The sequence below is a fragment of the Toxotes jaculatrix genome, chromosome 19, assembly GCF_017976425.1.
Source record: "Toxotes jaculatrix isolate fToxJac2 chromosome 19, fToxJac2.pri, whole genome shotgun sequence".
Lineage (NCBI taxonomy): Eukaryota > Metazoa > Chordata > Actinopteri > Toxotidae > Toxotes > Toxotes jaculatrix.
Window position 1 is genome coordinate 9,232,806 of NC_054412.1, and position 16,755 is coordinate 9,249,560.

At 43.0% G+C, this 16,755-nt stretch overlaps 1 protein-coding gene across 4 annotated transcripts in view; it reads left to right on the forward strand.

Annotated features, from left to right (window-relative positions):
• Positions 1-1,801: 1,801 nt before the first annotated feature.
• Positions 1,802-16,755, forward strand: part of sash1a (SAM and SH3 domain containing 1a) — a 161,144-nt gene continuing 146,190 nt past the window's right edge. For 2 of the 4 annotated variants that reach the window (XM_041064017.1, XM_041064018.1), the window contains exon 1: positions 1,807-3,191. In XM_041064017.1, the coding sequence (XP_040919951.1) occupies positions 2,688-3,191 (504 nt within the window). In that variant the 5' untranslated portion in view covers positions 1,807-2,687. Of the gene's footprint in view, positions 3,192-16,755 lie in introns of all 4 variants that reach the window. The other 2 variants (XM_041064024.1, XM_041064020.1) reach the window with 2 other exon arrangements.

Here is a 16,755-nt window from a genome sequence, read left to right on the forward strand (position 1 = left end):
CATGTCCAGTTGCTTTCGTATAGAGAGATACGAGAGATAAGAGATATCATGACCTCGATGACTGAGAATCTTCACAGACGTGTCTCAGATGATTTCCTTACAAACAGACTGTCTTGTGTATTTCCATACAGCTTGCGAGACACTTCTGCAAGGTTGCCACCCTTGCCTCCCTCGGCACCCGCTGGTCGCTCACCATGGCCTGGGGCAGCAAAGTGGAAACACAGCAATCCTGGCACTGCCAGTACACAATCTGAGTCCAGCCACCGTAGAGCGCACCAGTCTCCCTGTTCCATCTGTCACTCTCCTCCCATAATCCCTTGCTCCTGTAACCGATCTAATGACATGTTTTTGCCTAGAACAATGGGGAAGGCAGAGCCATGTAAATTTTAGTCCCAGTAATGGTTAATATACAAGACGTTATATAAAAACTGAAATAAGTTGGTGTTCAGAGTAAATGTTAAAGGTTAAGGTCATTTTTAAACGTTTCTGCTAATCGTCGAGGCTGTCCTTCACCTTTACACTGTTTCTGGTTAGTTTGCAGACAGTCATGATGACAATGGACACATTAAAGCTGATTTTCGTGTCTGCATATTCTGATATTGCCAAAATTTCTTTTTTCTTTTTTTGTTGTTTTATTATGGCAGAGCTGCACACAATACCAGCATATGGAAACATTGCTATGCAGATCACACTGTCTATCAACCATACCAACAAACATGATACTTTGGGTTTATTGCCTTATAAAGTCGCTGAATATTCATGATAGATTCTCATGTCAATACAAGTACAAGCTCTGCTGTATCACATCACACTTTGCTCAGGTTAAACCCCTCTCGCTCCTGACAGTCAGACCACTCTATATGAGTGTTTACAGAGGACGAGGGACATTAGAGCATTTCTGAATAATTGCATTGACAGCAGCAGACAGGTAAATCACAGGAAATGTCAGCTAACTCATGTCTGATTGGACTGGGAACATGATGAAGGATGCACACTGGCATGCACCACTTCCACTGACATTCTGACATACATTTTTGGCATGTTTCTGCTGCCCCCCCCCCCCCCACCCCCAAAAGGAGACTGTTTGAAATGCTTCCCCACTCCTCTCTCCGACTGGTGTGTTTGTTCTCCAGCCCTGCCGCATGTCATAATGGGCCGAGGCAAATCACTTCCAGCTTCGAGCCGAGATAGTGATTGTATCAAACTGACCCCTAACAAGCTGTCAGCTCACATTTGATAAAGCATGCATCAGCACCAGGCAGCTTGGCATCCACTTGGACAGAGCGGACAGGTCTTATTCATGCAGTATTAGTCCCCCAGTTCTCACTCTCTCTCTTTTTCTCCTAGACAGTTTGACTTGTCTCATATTAGTGACGATGGCCTCCAGCGGTGCTGCAGTTGATACAAACAGTTGGGCTCCACTTGTTTCCAGTGTTTCCAGGAAAAGAAGAAACAGCATGAAATGTCCGTTCATATAGATAGTGCTTAGACAGATGAAAGATGGATGAGTGGCACATACGTTTCTCCTATTACATCAGCTCCAATGCTGCGAAATCTTCAGTTCCTCAGTTACCACATAGAGGGAGCTCATGCGTGTTGAGAAACCAAACCGTGGAAATGCTGAATGAGTGAGTGAGTGTATGTGTGTGTGTAAGAGCGAGAGAGAGAGAGTGAGAAAGAGCGAGAGAGAGGTGCGGTGGACGAAATCACATCGTAGGGGAGTAATAATGTGACACAAACCAGCGGCAAGAATCTTCATTTGGACTGTGCGGCGGGTTTAACATGCGCTTTCGTTTGGGACCAACTTTGGCCAAGTCGGTGGGAACCTGGTGACCCACTGTAAGCACCGAAGCTGCGTGACAAGTTGGGAGAAGGAAAAAAAAGGGACTTGCATCACTATATTTAAATGGGTACAGTGAGATTTTTTTTGGGGGGGGGCGTGGACGGCAGAGGAGCAGCAGTGAGCATGTTGGATTTTGGCTGCAGTTCCAGCGTAAGTGATGTGCCGGCTGGAAGAACTGGACGACGCGTAGACTGAGAGGTTGGACGCGGAACAGTGCGGTCGCCGTCAATCGTCGGCAGCCGACTTTCTGTCATTTTCGAGCCGCTTTGGTGTTATTTGGATTTATTTCTTCAAACGCGCTGCCGTTTGGCGACACCGAGGACTTAGAGGAAGGAGCACGAGCTGTTGGTTTTTAACACGCAGCAGCTGCCGTGCGTAACAGACAGAAATCCAGTCGAGCAGCTATTTGAATGACAATAGTTTGAGGCAATTGCTTTCATATTTGTTTAAGGAAGCCTAATTACTGGAACTGACTGCGCGTGGTAAGCCGCTGTGGGCGAGTGAAATTGATGTCCAAGTGACATTTGGGATTTGAAAGCTGTCGCAAGTGAAACTGAAGTGATCTTCATTTGTAAATATTGACAGGTGTTACAGTCACAGGGACTGTCAGGCTGAGCCTTTAATTCACTTACGGCTCTTTTGTTATATCTTAAAACATTGCGGACTCATAAGGTTGGAATGGTAACCGAACCTGTAGGATGGATAATCCAGAAATTGCTTAAGAGAAAAAGAGAAGACACACACTGTTATTAACAACCTTTATGATGCGTTTGAAATGGGAAAGTAACCCATCACTTTAGTGTCCTCTTCCCTCCGAGTTGTAGCCGATCTGGCAACAGCCAAAATGACAAGCAACGGACCTGTCATCGTCTACGAGTGGCTGAAGACCCTCCAGCTGGCCCAGTATGTCGAGGCTTTTGTGGATAATGGATATGACGATCTGGAGGTTTGCAAACAGATCGGAGACCCCGACCTGGATGCCATCGGCGTCTACATCCCTCACCACAGGCAAAGGATTCACGACGCGGTGAGAAGGCTAAAGGAGGAAGCCAAAGAGACGGCCAGTGGACTGTACTTCACCTTGGAGCCGATGCCACCCGCGGCCGAGATTTATACCAGTCACATGGTGGACCAGTATGAGTCCAAACTGCGGGGATCCAAGTCTTGGACTGAGCCCAACAGTGACCGGGTTGGGCGCAACGGTGGGTACATGGGCGCGCAGAGGAACCTGACGCTGGGCAACAGGAGGGAGCTGGTGATATACCCCAAGCTGAAGCTGAAGATCATGATCAGGGATAAGCTCATCAGAGATGGCATCAACCTCGCCAAGCCGCCCTATTCTAATAAGGTAAGAGGAACCTGGACAGAAGAGGATCATGACACCATCACCTGCCGAAAGCCATAGCTGACAAACACTGGATAAAAACACGCTATACACAGTGAATCCTGTTTAATATCCATAGACTGTAAAATTGATCCCACTTTCGAGGTTATATAGTCTGATAAAGTTTAAAAATATGCATAGGCCTAAAGCCTCTTTAAACTTTTTTTTTTTTTTAAATCACTTATTTTTAAGTGTTCCACTGTGAATGATTTCCAAAGGTGGTTGTTTTTGCAATGTGCCCGAGGTGTTTATGGCACACTAAAGGGGCTGTCACCTTCTCAGTATCATCCACCATTTGGTTGAAAGCATGCTTTCAGTTAGAGAGAGCGCATCTGGTGTGAAGGGCCTATTCGTTGACGTGTTCAAAATCAAAATAAGGTAAGAATCTGAGCTATAGGTAAATGCCAGTCTGAAGCCTAGACCTTTTCAGCCCCACTTCACTTCACAGAGACGTGAGTGGTTGCTGTCACTGTGAATGATGGGAATGAAGTTGCTGCAGATCAATAAGCAGAGAGGAGATCCTGAGGAGCTTTTACCCAGTCTGTGATTTCCTGTAAGGGAAAAAAGATTTACACTCTTGATTATTAATCTACTCTGACCTCACCTGTCCAGTGCCTTGCCTCAGCATTCAGTGTGGGTGGATCAACCAAGCCCATGAGCATATGAGCCCTGGCTCTTTGCTGTGATGAATGGGCAATGGGCTATCGATTGCAGGGGCAATAAATGAAGAGTGCTCAGCCGGGTAGGCTGTTGCTGTCCTGTGAGGAGCCAGAGTGAGAGGGCCTCTTGTTTTCACAGGACTGAAACTGGAATGACTTTCCTCAGAAGTGTCTGAATCATATGCCTCACCAGCTGAGAGAGCTCTGCTGAATCACTGCTGTTAACATAAAAGGAGGCGTTTGATTGGTGTGTCTGCAGGCCATGGAGGAGGCAGAGGTCATGTCCTATGTATTTTTTTTGCTGGGGATCTACAGCAATATGCTGTTTTGTTTACGGCTGAAAATCAAACCTGACATTTCATGTGCAACTTTCAGTAATAATAACAGTCTAGAGTAACTGCCTGTCAGATGGTCAGCAGAACAGACCCAACCAGTCCTTATCTATAATAGCAGTATGCGCAGGTGGTTTGGAAGCCTGTTTTGGATACTGGAACTTGTATTGCCTTAATTCACAGCTACTTACATTTTTGATAGGTATTATATCCAAGGGAATTATAGACTTGGAAATGAAGTTCTCTCCTTCAGGGCGTAGGGTTTCCTTTTTTGTGAGAGTCAGGTACTTGCACACTTGATTCAACCGATCAAGAGCCTGTTGATTAGTTCAGTAGTTGAGCAAGCCTGAGGAATGAAGGCAGAACTGTACTCTGAAAATGTAAGGTTTGATAACAGAAATCTTCCACTAAATATTTCCACTGAATGGATGATGTAGGATCACGCACACATCTGAATTTCTGAAATCCCAATAATGATCCTGCGTGTCAGTTGGACTGTGTTTGCATATCCATGTTGCGGGCATGTTTGTAACAGCTTTTTAGTTTCACTTTCTGTTCCAACTGACAAAGATCCTGACAATGTTGTGTACATGCAATGATGAAAACATTTAGGATGACTGAATGTGTCTGTATGTATGCATATGTGTTTAACATGACCCAAACATTTTTATATATATATATATATATATATAAATAAATAAAGAGAGAGAGAGAGAGAGAGAGAGAGAGAGAGAGAAAGTTTTGCATGTTTTGCAACCTCTTTTTGTCTGTCTGTGTATTTCTGCCACTTTGGCTGACTCTGAATCCCACAGAGATTTAGGATTTGTGAGGGATTATCTGTCAAACCAGGGCTGAAACAAAGTGTTGGTTCCAGAGGGTTAAACTCTTTCCCTTTGAAGGCTGTGTTTATTTAGAGCCAAAGCTTTGGCATTGAGGCTGTGGAGGGGAATGAGCAGGTCAAGGTCTTTCTCTGTTTCTGTCTCTTGCTCTCTCTCTCTCTTTGTGTGTGTGTGTGTCTGTCTAACCCTGTAGTTTTGAATTGGCAACAGCCCAGTGCTTTTCTCCCCAGGAGGAGTGAGAGGAGTTAAGAGATGGAGCTGTGACCAGCTGATGGAGGTTTGACTAACAGGGCTGTGATTGGTCTGTAGATATCTCCCGTCTCTCTGCCCTTGAGATGAGATGTCACCCCCAGCGGAGGCCGAGACCAGAGAGGCAGACTCAGGGCAATTACAGGACACACAATGTTAGTCTCGAGGGATGTTCATTGTATAGCATAACCAAGATCTCCATCCACATTTAAACTGTCCTCTGTGCTCTCTATAAATGGGGTTTCTCATGGACTGAAACCTGACAGCCCTCTGTTCATCTTTGTGTCACTGGCTTTGTCTCCACTGTTTGTCATTATACCAGACACATAGGCAAATATAAGCACAAAGATTCAGAACGCCTCTGTAGCGGGTGCTGCGTGTCTTTTGAGACAGCCCATTATCAAACAATTCACTGGAAGAGCTCTGATGGGTGTAATAAATACCAATGATCCTTATCAAGGCCGTGGAGACCCCTTGTCTGAGAGAGAGTATTATTTCTTATGATGTAAACAAACACTTGTGCTACGGGTTGCACATTTCTGAACAACTCAAAAGGGGACAGTATAAGCAGAGAAGATGGTGCTGCCTGTCTGCCTGCTGTTGAATGCACTGTAGAGTTAACATTACCTTTGTTCTCAGAAACTGTTGATATATTAAGAGTGAAAATGTTATTGAGGAGACTCTATCAACTCTTGATGATCTGCTTTTTTTTCTTTTTAAGTATTTGTCAAGGTACAGTTAGTCTACCTTTTTTTTCAGAGTCACTGTGTTGTAAATGGCTGATAGAAAGCAGGCTGTATCTCTAAACAACATTGTCATATACATTATACATCACATTGTCATAGCTGGTCGACACCCATCCTTTTTTTGACAAATGAGTATCTGATGTCATTTGAAGGGTTAGGGTTAGGGACTTAATTTCAGAATTGGTCGGTGGTAGAGGTTCTTGTCATACAGTGTTCTTTGTAAGTTGTGTTTTATACGTTTTATCTTATTCATTTTGTTTTATGTTCACATTTCTTGCCTTTTCGGTCTTTCTCCCGGCAACAAGACAACATTTCTCTTGGGTATAGTACAGTTCAAGTTGAAGTTGAAATTGAAGGGTTTTGTAGTTGTCAAAAAAGTGCAGTGAGCCAGCGCGGTTATTCTATTTTTATGTCCAATTCTATTTTCCTCGCTGTTTCCTATTACTTTCTGTGCTCCAGTGATCTCTAGGGATTTTTAACCTTTTTTTTTATTATCTTATCAGAGAAATACCTCTTTTACGTTAAATAACTCTTTAATACTGCTCAGCACCAAATTATGTGAAGATGGTGTTCTCATCCTAGTCTCATCCAGAGCTGGAAACAGCAGACAGTCAGTCATAATAGCGCCTCATTGTTAGTGCTGTGTCGGGAGGAAGTAGAAGCTAAACACTGGGAGATTCTCCATTGTTTGTATGGAAGCTGATGGAGCCACATGTCCTTTCACTACTGGTCTGTTTTGCAATCCCAATTTCCGTCCATTGAAACGGGCTGCGGAGGCAAGTGTCCAGCATTGTGCCGATGGGTGGGTGATAAAAACCTGGGTGTCATGCAGAAAGGGAAAGGGTTGTAAATAGGTGGGCACATTGTTTTTGCTGGCCGGAGAAGGCTTGGTGGGTGTTTGGGTAGAGGACAGTCTGTCAGGTGGTGGAGGAAAGTTAGACGTCCTTTCTCTGACCTCCACAGAGCAGCTGATCAAATGTAGAGGGTGGGAATCATGCGAGGCCTGCAGCTTAACCGGCCTTAAGAATGTAAGCAATGCAATGGACATCCAGAAGTGTTGTGTCTGTCAGGGAGGTAAGCAGAGCGAAAGACAGCTTTTAACTGACTGTATTATTAGCTTCCTACAGCTAAAAAAGAGGAAGTTCACCACCTTACATGCCAAACACTCATCTCACTTCCTCTTTCACTCCTCTTATCTTGATTAATATCCCAGCACTTTGGCCTAACAGGAAATTAGGTTTTTGTTTAAGATGACCCTGTGTTGGCCCGCTGTCGTTGTTGAAGGCCCTGAGGCTTGACTGGACAACTGCCAAGGCTTGGCATGAAAAAAAAAAAAGAGAGCAGATTTATGTTTTAAAATCTTCCTGATCCAAAAAATATGTGTCGTCAAATCTCTTCCCACTGCATCGCCCGCCAAAATCTGTGCATTCACAGGCCAACTGCCAAGTGCATTGAAGCTCACGTAAAGCAACACAGTGACACAGATTTCCAGTCAAGCTGCAGTATTATGTATTTATTACATTCCATTTTCCACTACATGTTATTGGGATTTAGGGGTTATTGGTGTAAATTCAAAAATATGTTCACTGAAAGCCATTATTTCTATTTATTATATGGCTGTTTTTCCTAAACAAAGAGCTTTTTCATTGTGTTAGTAGAATCCAGCAGTGAGCCTTTTTCATGACCTTTTCATTTAACTTATGTTTTTTTTCTTTTTTTTTGTGTGAATATTTTCTTCATTTTGTCCCATGGTATGGGGCTGGCATTTTGCCACGAGGAGCCTTTCACAACAGCCTCAGAGTTTTCCGTCCGTTCTGCTGAAAGCTCTGTTTGCTTAGTCTTTATTAAGGGCTCTTTAAAGGCATAATCAACCAAGGACTCATAAAGGGAAGTCATAAAGAAGTCAAGGACCAGCCCTATTGTCCTGAGAGGACGGAGAAAGTCAATTAACAAAGTGAGCTGCTGTTTAGGTTATAAAAAAGCAGGGTTGTAAGGTGGACTAAAAAGGGATAGATCACATTCCCATCAGATGGAAAAAGGCACATATCCACTCACTTAGTGGCTCTTTTAGTAAACAACCTGTGTTAAAGACCTTTTGAAACCATCTTTGTGGAGCATAAACTACAAGTACTAGAATTACTTCTTCGGAGAGCAGCTGGGAGTGGTGAGGACTGATGGCTATCACAGTGACCTTTGACCCCACAACTTTTGACCCGCTGTGCTAAAACACAGAGCTTTGCTGGTGATCTCACCCCAGACAATGAAATGGAGGTCCTCAGTGGATGCTGGATGTCTAACATTTATACCCAGCTCGTTGTCTCAAGTGCATCTCTTTCCCATCTGTTGAAATTACATCTTTGCTCCTATTATATTAGTCCAAAAACAATAAGTTCAGAAGGAGCCACATCATGTATAAGTGCTATCACTGCAAAGAAATATCCATTCACTGGATGGTTTTCCACTTTTTGAGCTGTGAGTCAGGGAGTTTTTGTCTGTCCCTACGTCAGAAAGACCTGACCACCCATCTCCTGGGAGCATGTGCAAATGTGGGAAAGCGGCATTTACGCCGTATTTGCAGCTGGCCTTCTCATTTCAGCAGGAAGGAGTGAGAGGGGCTCGCTCCTACTGTGCTGTTTCTCACATGATCAACTGGCTTTTGAGCTGCTTTTATTCCCCGGACATGTGAACTTTGTTGGAAAGATGACATTTCACAGAGCTCAAATTTACAATTTAACAAAAACTCTGAGCTTACTCTCCATTCATTAACTGGAGTTGTCAAGCCATGATAATCTCAACATTTAGACGTTTAGCTCATGTTGAAAAATTGAATTTATGCTTGCGGTAGTATAAATGTCACTTCCTCTAGCCTTTGGAGATATATTGTATTTAAATAACATATGCGAGTTACAGTATATGTGTGTCACTTAAAGTTATGCAGTCATGGTAACAGCTTTAAATAAAGCAGGCCAGGGAGGCAGCAGAGCCATTTCATTTTCCACAGCGTGCTGGGGAACAGGTCCTGATGACACACATTCATGACAGATACATTATCAGTGCTATTCTGGTTCAAGGTTTCAGCAGCTTCCAGACAGCCTGTCTGCGTGACCACATAGAATCTGCCTCGGGAATGATTACAGGCTACATTATCAAAACTAAAGTATATCTACCCCCTTCTTTTTTTTTAAAATGTGTTTTCTCATGGGCAAGTCTTTGCTATATATATTCTTCTGCAATCTTGTCAATACTCAGTGTATTTAGTTTGTGTTTTCGGCATCATTACATTTTTGGATGTCCTCACAGAAAAGCCATCCATAGGGATTGTCCAAGTTGAATGGCAGAGGTGAATGTTATTTTCATTTTAAGTTATGTTTAATGTGTAAAAATCTGCTGTAGTATTTTTGAATTCAAGCCTTTAAACTCGGGGCCGTATTTTATGGTTCAGTGCGCAGAAGGCAGATTCCTTGTCAGCAACAGCCAACAGAGAAACTAGATACTCAATTGCTGCTGTAAACATGTTTGTTTTTTACACATTTCCTCACCCACCTCTCACACAGGGCTGGCTAATGCAAACCACACAAACTGCAGCTTGCTTTCACCCAGAGACTGTGCGTAGACACCTAAAGAAATACCGTTATAGTCACAGTACATGTGCACTATGATGACCCAGTGGTCCTCTTTGAACAGCAGAGATGGAGGAGAATGAAGATATCAAGTGCCCCAACAGGATGGAGAGTGACAAGAGAGCAGGCCTGAGCATCTGTCTGTGTCAGGATCCAGATTGCAAACACACTTGCAAATCAACACATCCGCACATGTTTTCTCACTCTCTACGGCTCTGTCTTGCACACAGTTGTTACTACACTTACAGTGATTAATCTGGAGAGGATCATTACACTGTGTCATAAAAAAAAAAAAAAAAAACACAATTTGTTAGAAATATATATTGTATTATACAGCATTGCATACTGTGCAGGCGCTGTATGCAAACTGTCACTCATCTCATGGATTGGTTTTGCTGCATTGCCTTAGGTGGTCATGTGTGACCTACAGTCCAAGAAAGCTAATTACTTTAGACTCCCACGCATCCACAAGCCAAGAGGTCACACACACTAAAGGGGCTTTGTTAGATGTTGCCATGGAGACAAACATAAAGATCTTTAAACATAAAACCATATGTTTTTCCCACAATCTTGCGCTTACAGTGTTTGCTGGTTAAAATGGCAGATGCAAGGTTGGGGTTATTGCATAATGCTGCGTAATGGTCCATATAGTTTAAATATTGTTCAAGCTATTTAGTTCAGCACTTCTCTCATACAGTGCTATTTCTGCAAACTATAATTCATTGTGCAGAGAGGGTCAGCTCAGTCATGAGCAAGAATAATCTGTGAAAGTCAAGCCATATTTTATCAGCTGCTTCTTAAAGGTTAAATGTAATTGTGCATCATCTGCAAGGCTGCAAGTAATGCTCGTTTTCATAATCGATTAATCTCCTATTTTTTTCTCAAGGTATCATCTTAATTTCTTGTTTTGTCAGACCAGCAGTCCCAAAGTTTACAATCACACAAAACAGAGAAAAGCAGAGAATTCTCACATTCGAGAGGCTGAAACCAGCAAATTTCAGTGTTGAATGACAAATGTAAAAGAAAAACTAGACAGTTGTAACCGCCTTTTCATGAGCCCAACTCTGCTGCTCTAAAAACGTGACAAAGCACATTCTAGTCATTTTTCTTGAGCCCTGCTTCCACTTTCTACGCCAGCTGGATGGAATAATCCTCTTTCCTATGAACATTCTGTTAAAAATGAACAATGACGGTGTTCCCTGCAACAACGCATGGGGCTCAGACAAGCACTATAAATCAGAATGATGAGGGAGGAGACGTTATGCTGGTTGCAACTTAGTGGACAATTTCTTTAGGCATCAAGCAGTTTGGGGAGGGCTCAAGCTCTACAGCCTACAACAGAGCTGAACTGTCCTACATGTAGCTACAGTTTGGCTCATGTCAGCCCATATTATCTTGGGCTGTGTTTAAGGGATATAATGTAGGGGTGTAGAGAGATGAGTGAGGCATGATAGCAGTGAGTATGAGTGTTAGAGAGACAGACAGGGAGAGTGTGTATAATTACCTTGTCTGAAGCCGCTGCCAGCTAGGTGTATGGAACGCAGCACAACCAACTCTCCACCCCCCACCCCCACCCCCCTTATACCTAATTGGTCCATTTCCAAGGCATGAGGGCAGGGCTGCGCTGAAAGCTTTGATCACGGAGACCACACCGGTGTCGATATGTCCCTACCTGAGTGCTTTTGTAGTGGCTGCGCCTGGCAGGGGATTAAGCCATACTAAACCCACTGAGTGTCTGTCTGTCTGTCTCTTGCTCTGGCCTCCCCGCGGCTCTACATACCTGAATCTGAGCCCTAATTACCTGGCAGTTACTACATTCCTCAAACACGCCCATGCAAACGCACTCACACAAGAACTGTGGTGTTGTGCATCTTCTTTTATAAAAGCACCGCCGGCGTTTTGTAGGCATGTTTTTGTTTTGTGTGGTTTGCCGCCTTTAATATTCCAAGCACTTACAAAACATTTATGGGTTCCAGCACATTCCAACACAAATTTTAATCTGTGTGGGAAGCTGTGTGTGTGTGTGTGTGTGTATGAGACTGTGAGTGAGTGTGTGTGTGTGTGTTGTGTGCATATATCTCTCTGAAAGCAAAAGTACTATAGCAGTCTAGTCTCCTGAACTAATACTAATTGAGTTTTTAATTGTTGGTAATATGTGCGTACTGTAAGCTGAAAAAGCACTTCACTACAGTGTATACCAACAGACAAGTGAGAGTTGATCGAAGTTAATGGATCATGTATATTTATGCCTGGGATTTGCACATTTACATTTTTTATTCTAGTGCCAACGCATTACATGGCTACAGAAGACAAATATGCCCAATAACAAAGCATACATTTTATTTAAAAGAATGAAAAGGGTTTTATTTACATTAAGTTTTCATCTTCTTCACTGGGTTTTCTGTCCAAGTGGGCTGCTGTCAGTCAAACTCATCATTAGTGGATCATTCTAGACACTCTCAGTATGGAAGTCTAGAGTTCATCACTTTAATTGCTGCTTTTTGACCTCTGTACATGTTAGAGTTAATTGTTCTATTCATTAAATGTAAATTGCTTGCCACACTGCTTCATGCAGGGGTGGATAGTGACTGCTAAGGCTGTCCCAAAACCCTGTTTTGGGCTTTAAATCTGAACCACACATCATTAAAGCTTCAGTAGGGGTTTGGAGTCCTGCGGCTACTGCAAGAAGAAGTCTGGTCAGGTTTGTTTTTGTGTGGGTTAGCCTTGCAACACATTATTCAATTCACCCATTCTAAGCTTACCTAAAATACACAGAGTGAGCGAGCACAAGAAACCGTGATTTATTCTGTGTAAACCTAGTGTTTGTGTGAATAGGTGCACCATTCTGCTTTAAGTTCACCTTAGTATAAGCAAATTTGGAGCCACAAAATAACGGGCAATTTCAAGAAAATGGATGTGTACCTGATAAACACTGTGCTGTGAGTGTGTGCGTATAGCTATACATTTTTATGAATATTCTTGCATTTTGGGACGCTCATGTAGCCATCTAAGGTCACCCTTTGTAAATGTCTGAGATGTGCGCTCTTGGTGCAGCTTCATCTGCTGTGGGTGAACCGCAAAACCACAATTTTCATGTCAGCAGATCTTTCAGCCACTGCTGTGCCAAACCAACCCCTGTTTACTTTAATAGCCCCTGAGAATTCATTCAAAAGGAAAGTCTCTCAGACAAATCTGGAAATGCATAGCGTTTTCTCTGGTCTCACTGTGCTGTTTTTTATTTTTTACACGATGGGGTTTGCCTTCAGGGCCTGGCGCCTGATCGTCCAGTGATCTCAGATCATTCCAACCTCAGTTTAGTCTTCTGGTTCATTTTACACAGTCAACTAAAGTCTTGGCTTGAGTAGAGTGTGTGAACAAAGTCATCAGAAAGCTTGCCTTAATTAAATTTGGTCTCATTCGTACACACGACCATGTCAGTGCTTGTCTTAATTGCAACTGGCCTGGTGTGACTTTTGCTGAAAGGCACCAGTTTATGTAACCAGTCAAGTGACAGATTTCTAATACTCAGCTTTGTTTAAAGAGGATTAGGCTAAGTCCATATTTATTTCGACATAGGGGGCTTCAAGGAAATATTACAATAGAAGCTCATTATGAGCATTTGAATATTCTAGTTCATGTCATGGAGAAATTGTGAACTAACAAGAAGGAGAGCTGTAGGAGAGCACAGGCAGTAGCTCAGGACAGTTCCACATGCTGTGGCTCAACACTTGTCCTTTTGAATTTTTCTGGTTGGCTCTCAGGCCAGAGTCCCCCTGCATAGGAACAGCACACTGATAATCTGCCCCTAACATGCAGTGGTCATGGCCTTTGGTGGCAGGGGAAGTGTCGTTAATCCGGTAAATCACCTCTTCGCTATGAATCCATGCCGTACAGAGCTGATGTCACACACAAAAGCCAAACAATGAACCGTCCGACTGACAGCTCGCAGTCCGAGCCTGAGCAGAGGGGTCACGCATCAGGAATTTTCTCCGCTCCGCCAAACATCCTCACCTCATTCTCACTTACTTACAGACAAGGGAGACAGGCTGAAGTACGGATAGATAGACTGGCAGACCTGTCAAGCCAATAGACGGAAAGAGATAAAGACAGACAGGTAGACAAACAGGCAGTTTTAGACAGGCAGAGAAACTAAAAGAAAGAAAGATGCATCGCCTGATTAAAACCCTTTTTCCCAGGAGGGTAAATGTTGCAGTTTAGGATTATTTTCAGCTCTTGTTTGGCCTTTATTCGACTTGCTCTAAATCTCCGTATGACAGTGTGTGTGATCACTAAGGAAATGTATGCCATGAACATGAGAACAGCATGGGAACGCTTGGCATTGAGCGTCTCTCAGGCCGACTGTATTGTAATATGAGTCTTTGTTATGCCCACTTAGCCTCTTCCGTGGCCTGAAGAAGAAACTGCTTTTTTTTTTTTATGCCCCTCAGATAAGAATACACTGTCAGTCCAGAACAATGGGCTGCAGGACTGGGCTTCTTCTCCCAGCAGCCCCTGCACCTCTCATCCCTGTCCACTCCCATTTATGGAACAGTTGATTGCTAATACCCCCATGTACCCCTCCTCGACTGCTCCCCACCCATCCCCGTAGCAAGCAGTGCCCCCACTTCACCCAGACTTTAGGTCAAAGGCAAATTCCTGAATAGTAGTAGGACATGAGGAGATTCCCTGAAACATGCGCCAGCTTGAACTTTCATCCTCAAGATCCTAAAGTGGAACAGGGAGCTAGATTACCTTGCTAATACTTCCCTGATGATGACACAAGGTCTTAACTGACTCCACTGGCGTCCATACTTAGGTTTGTTTGGGAAGTAGACTACAATGCTGGAGTGGAAGTTGAGGGTAGCGATTATGTGTGGAGACAGTCTTCATTGTCATGCAGGAATCCCACAGCCAGGCTTATGTCAATTGTTATGTAAAGTGGCCATTCATATTGTACAATCTGCTTAGAATGGAGGTTTCTGGTTTGGGCTTTGTGTGGAAATGATATAGAGAAGAGGAGAGGAAGATATGTCTGTAAATATGTTGTGACTGTGTTGCTCATGTCTTTTTTTTTTTTATCTGTCATTGAATACAATACTCTGACACACACACACCAACCATCACTTCCTCTCTTTTCCCGCCATTAGCTGTATATTTTTATAGAACAAAGGAGTCTAGTCCCTCCTTTTAAGCATGTAAATGTAGGGCAGACGCGCCATCTTATTTCTTAAATATGTTTGTCTTGAAATCAAAGCCTCTCGCCGGTTCCGTGATCATCACCCTGCCAAAATCACAACAGAGTACACGAAGCTCAAGTGTTCTCATTGTTGATTAGCACAAGGCTTCTCCTTTAATCCTAATCAGGATATTGATGATGAACCCTCTTCACTTGGGAAGTGGCTGAGGAGGCTTTTGTTATGAAATGGCATTATGTCCTCAGAGGCTTGATGTGACTTTTTATTCCAGTCACACAAGTGATGCTGTTTATACAAACGGAGGGAACAGATTTAGAGAATTTCCCATACTGCCTCACTCTCTGTAATAGTAGCTGTAGTTGTTTTTTAAGTGGTAGCTTGCAAGATGTGCGCCTTGCTGCTTAAACTCAATTAAAGTTCCATCAGGACATTTTTTTCTCTGGCTGCTGCTCTTTTCTTTGTGTCCTGTGTTAAGCCGTGACAGCTACTGCTGCTCATGTTAACTACGGTCAGAAGCAGCAACAGATTGTGTTTGTGGAAGCAAGAGGTACTAAAGTGTGGTAGAAAGAGCAAGGACATTTTTTTCTTAGTAAAATACAGAAACAAGTAAATACAGTAACGTATTCATATAAAGCAGTGTTTGTAATATAGATAATACTGCGTATGCCGTTATAAAAATTCAGTGTGGCAAATATCCAACCCCACATTATATGCATATTTTAGCTGAAAAATTACTGTGTATTCATAAATAGCGTTCAGACCGTACCACATCAAGTCCTGTTAAGACACAGCACTAAGGAGCCATACTCCATAGTGGCAAATAAGTTGTTTATACCATCAGAGGTTCTGCAAAGCATTTTTAAAAGAGCTTTAAAATGCAACACAATGCATTAGGCCCTACAGTAATATGGTTTTCCTTTCAGGTAATGGCACTGCAGGAATAGGCCCATTCATCTGCCCTGTATGCTATAAAAATATAGATAGAGGAGGAAATGGCACCGCAGCCCCACCGTTTAAGTAGCTGCACTTGGCTTATTATTACCACTGGTCAAAAAGCAAGCAGTGGTCACTTAAAATCAATTTAAAGAAATATCACTTCTCCAGTTTAGTGGTTCACAGTGAAGCCTCCAGCAGTAAAATGTCACTTTCTCATGACATCACAGTATCTGCTCACCCTGCAAATGTTTTTTTTTTTTTCATTTAATAATCAACATGGTTACTTGTGAGATTTTCTACAATGTACTGACTTCTGTTTTGAAACCAGCCACTGTTGTTTCAAAATTTCAGAAATGCAAAATGCAGAAGATAGAGATCAGTCAAGCAGAAGATAGATAAAACACACCCACATCTACTTATGAAAAGGTACAAGTTACATCACTTTGTTAGAATAAGGGAGGATCAAAACAGACACTTATGTTCTATCAAAAATTCAGTTAACATTTATACCAAGTTTAAGCGTGTACAAGGCCTTCCCTCATGAATACTATGCTGCTTGTGTGCTCCTCCCCATGGAGGAGGTGGCAAGTTTTTGTTCTAGCTGCTTTGTAATGGCTGTCTCATCACTTCCGTGTCGTGCCTGCTGTGAAACAGGCCTTTAGACTGGATGCGCATCACTGCGACTGCTGCGTGAGAAAGCAAACATGCACCTCAGTACCAGTTAGAATCCCACTCGGCCACAGGGGTCTCTGAAATCAGCTTACATAATCTACGCGATATCTGCAAGGCTCAGGGGTTGTCAGAAAGAGTCTGATGAGACAATGTGGCATGATGTGCATTTTCTCTTTGGGAGTTTGCTGCTCTATTGCAGACTGAAATGGGAGATGAATAGAAAATGAGACGGCATTATTGCCTCGTTTACTTGTCTCTGCCAGTCCCTTAAGTGGTGAAG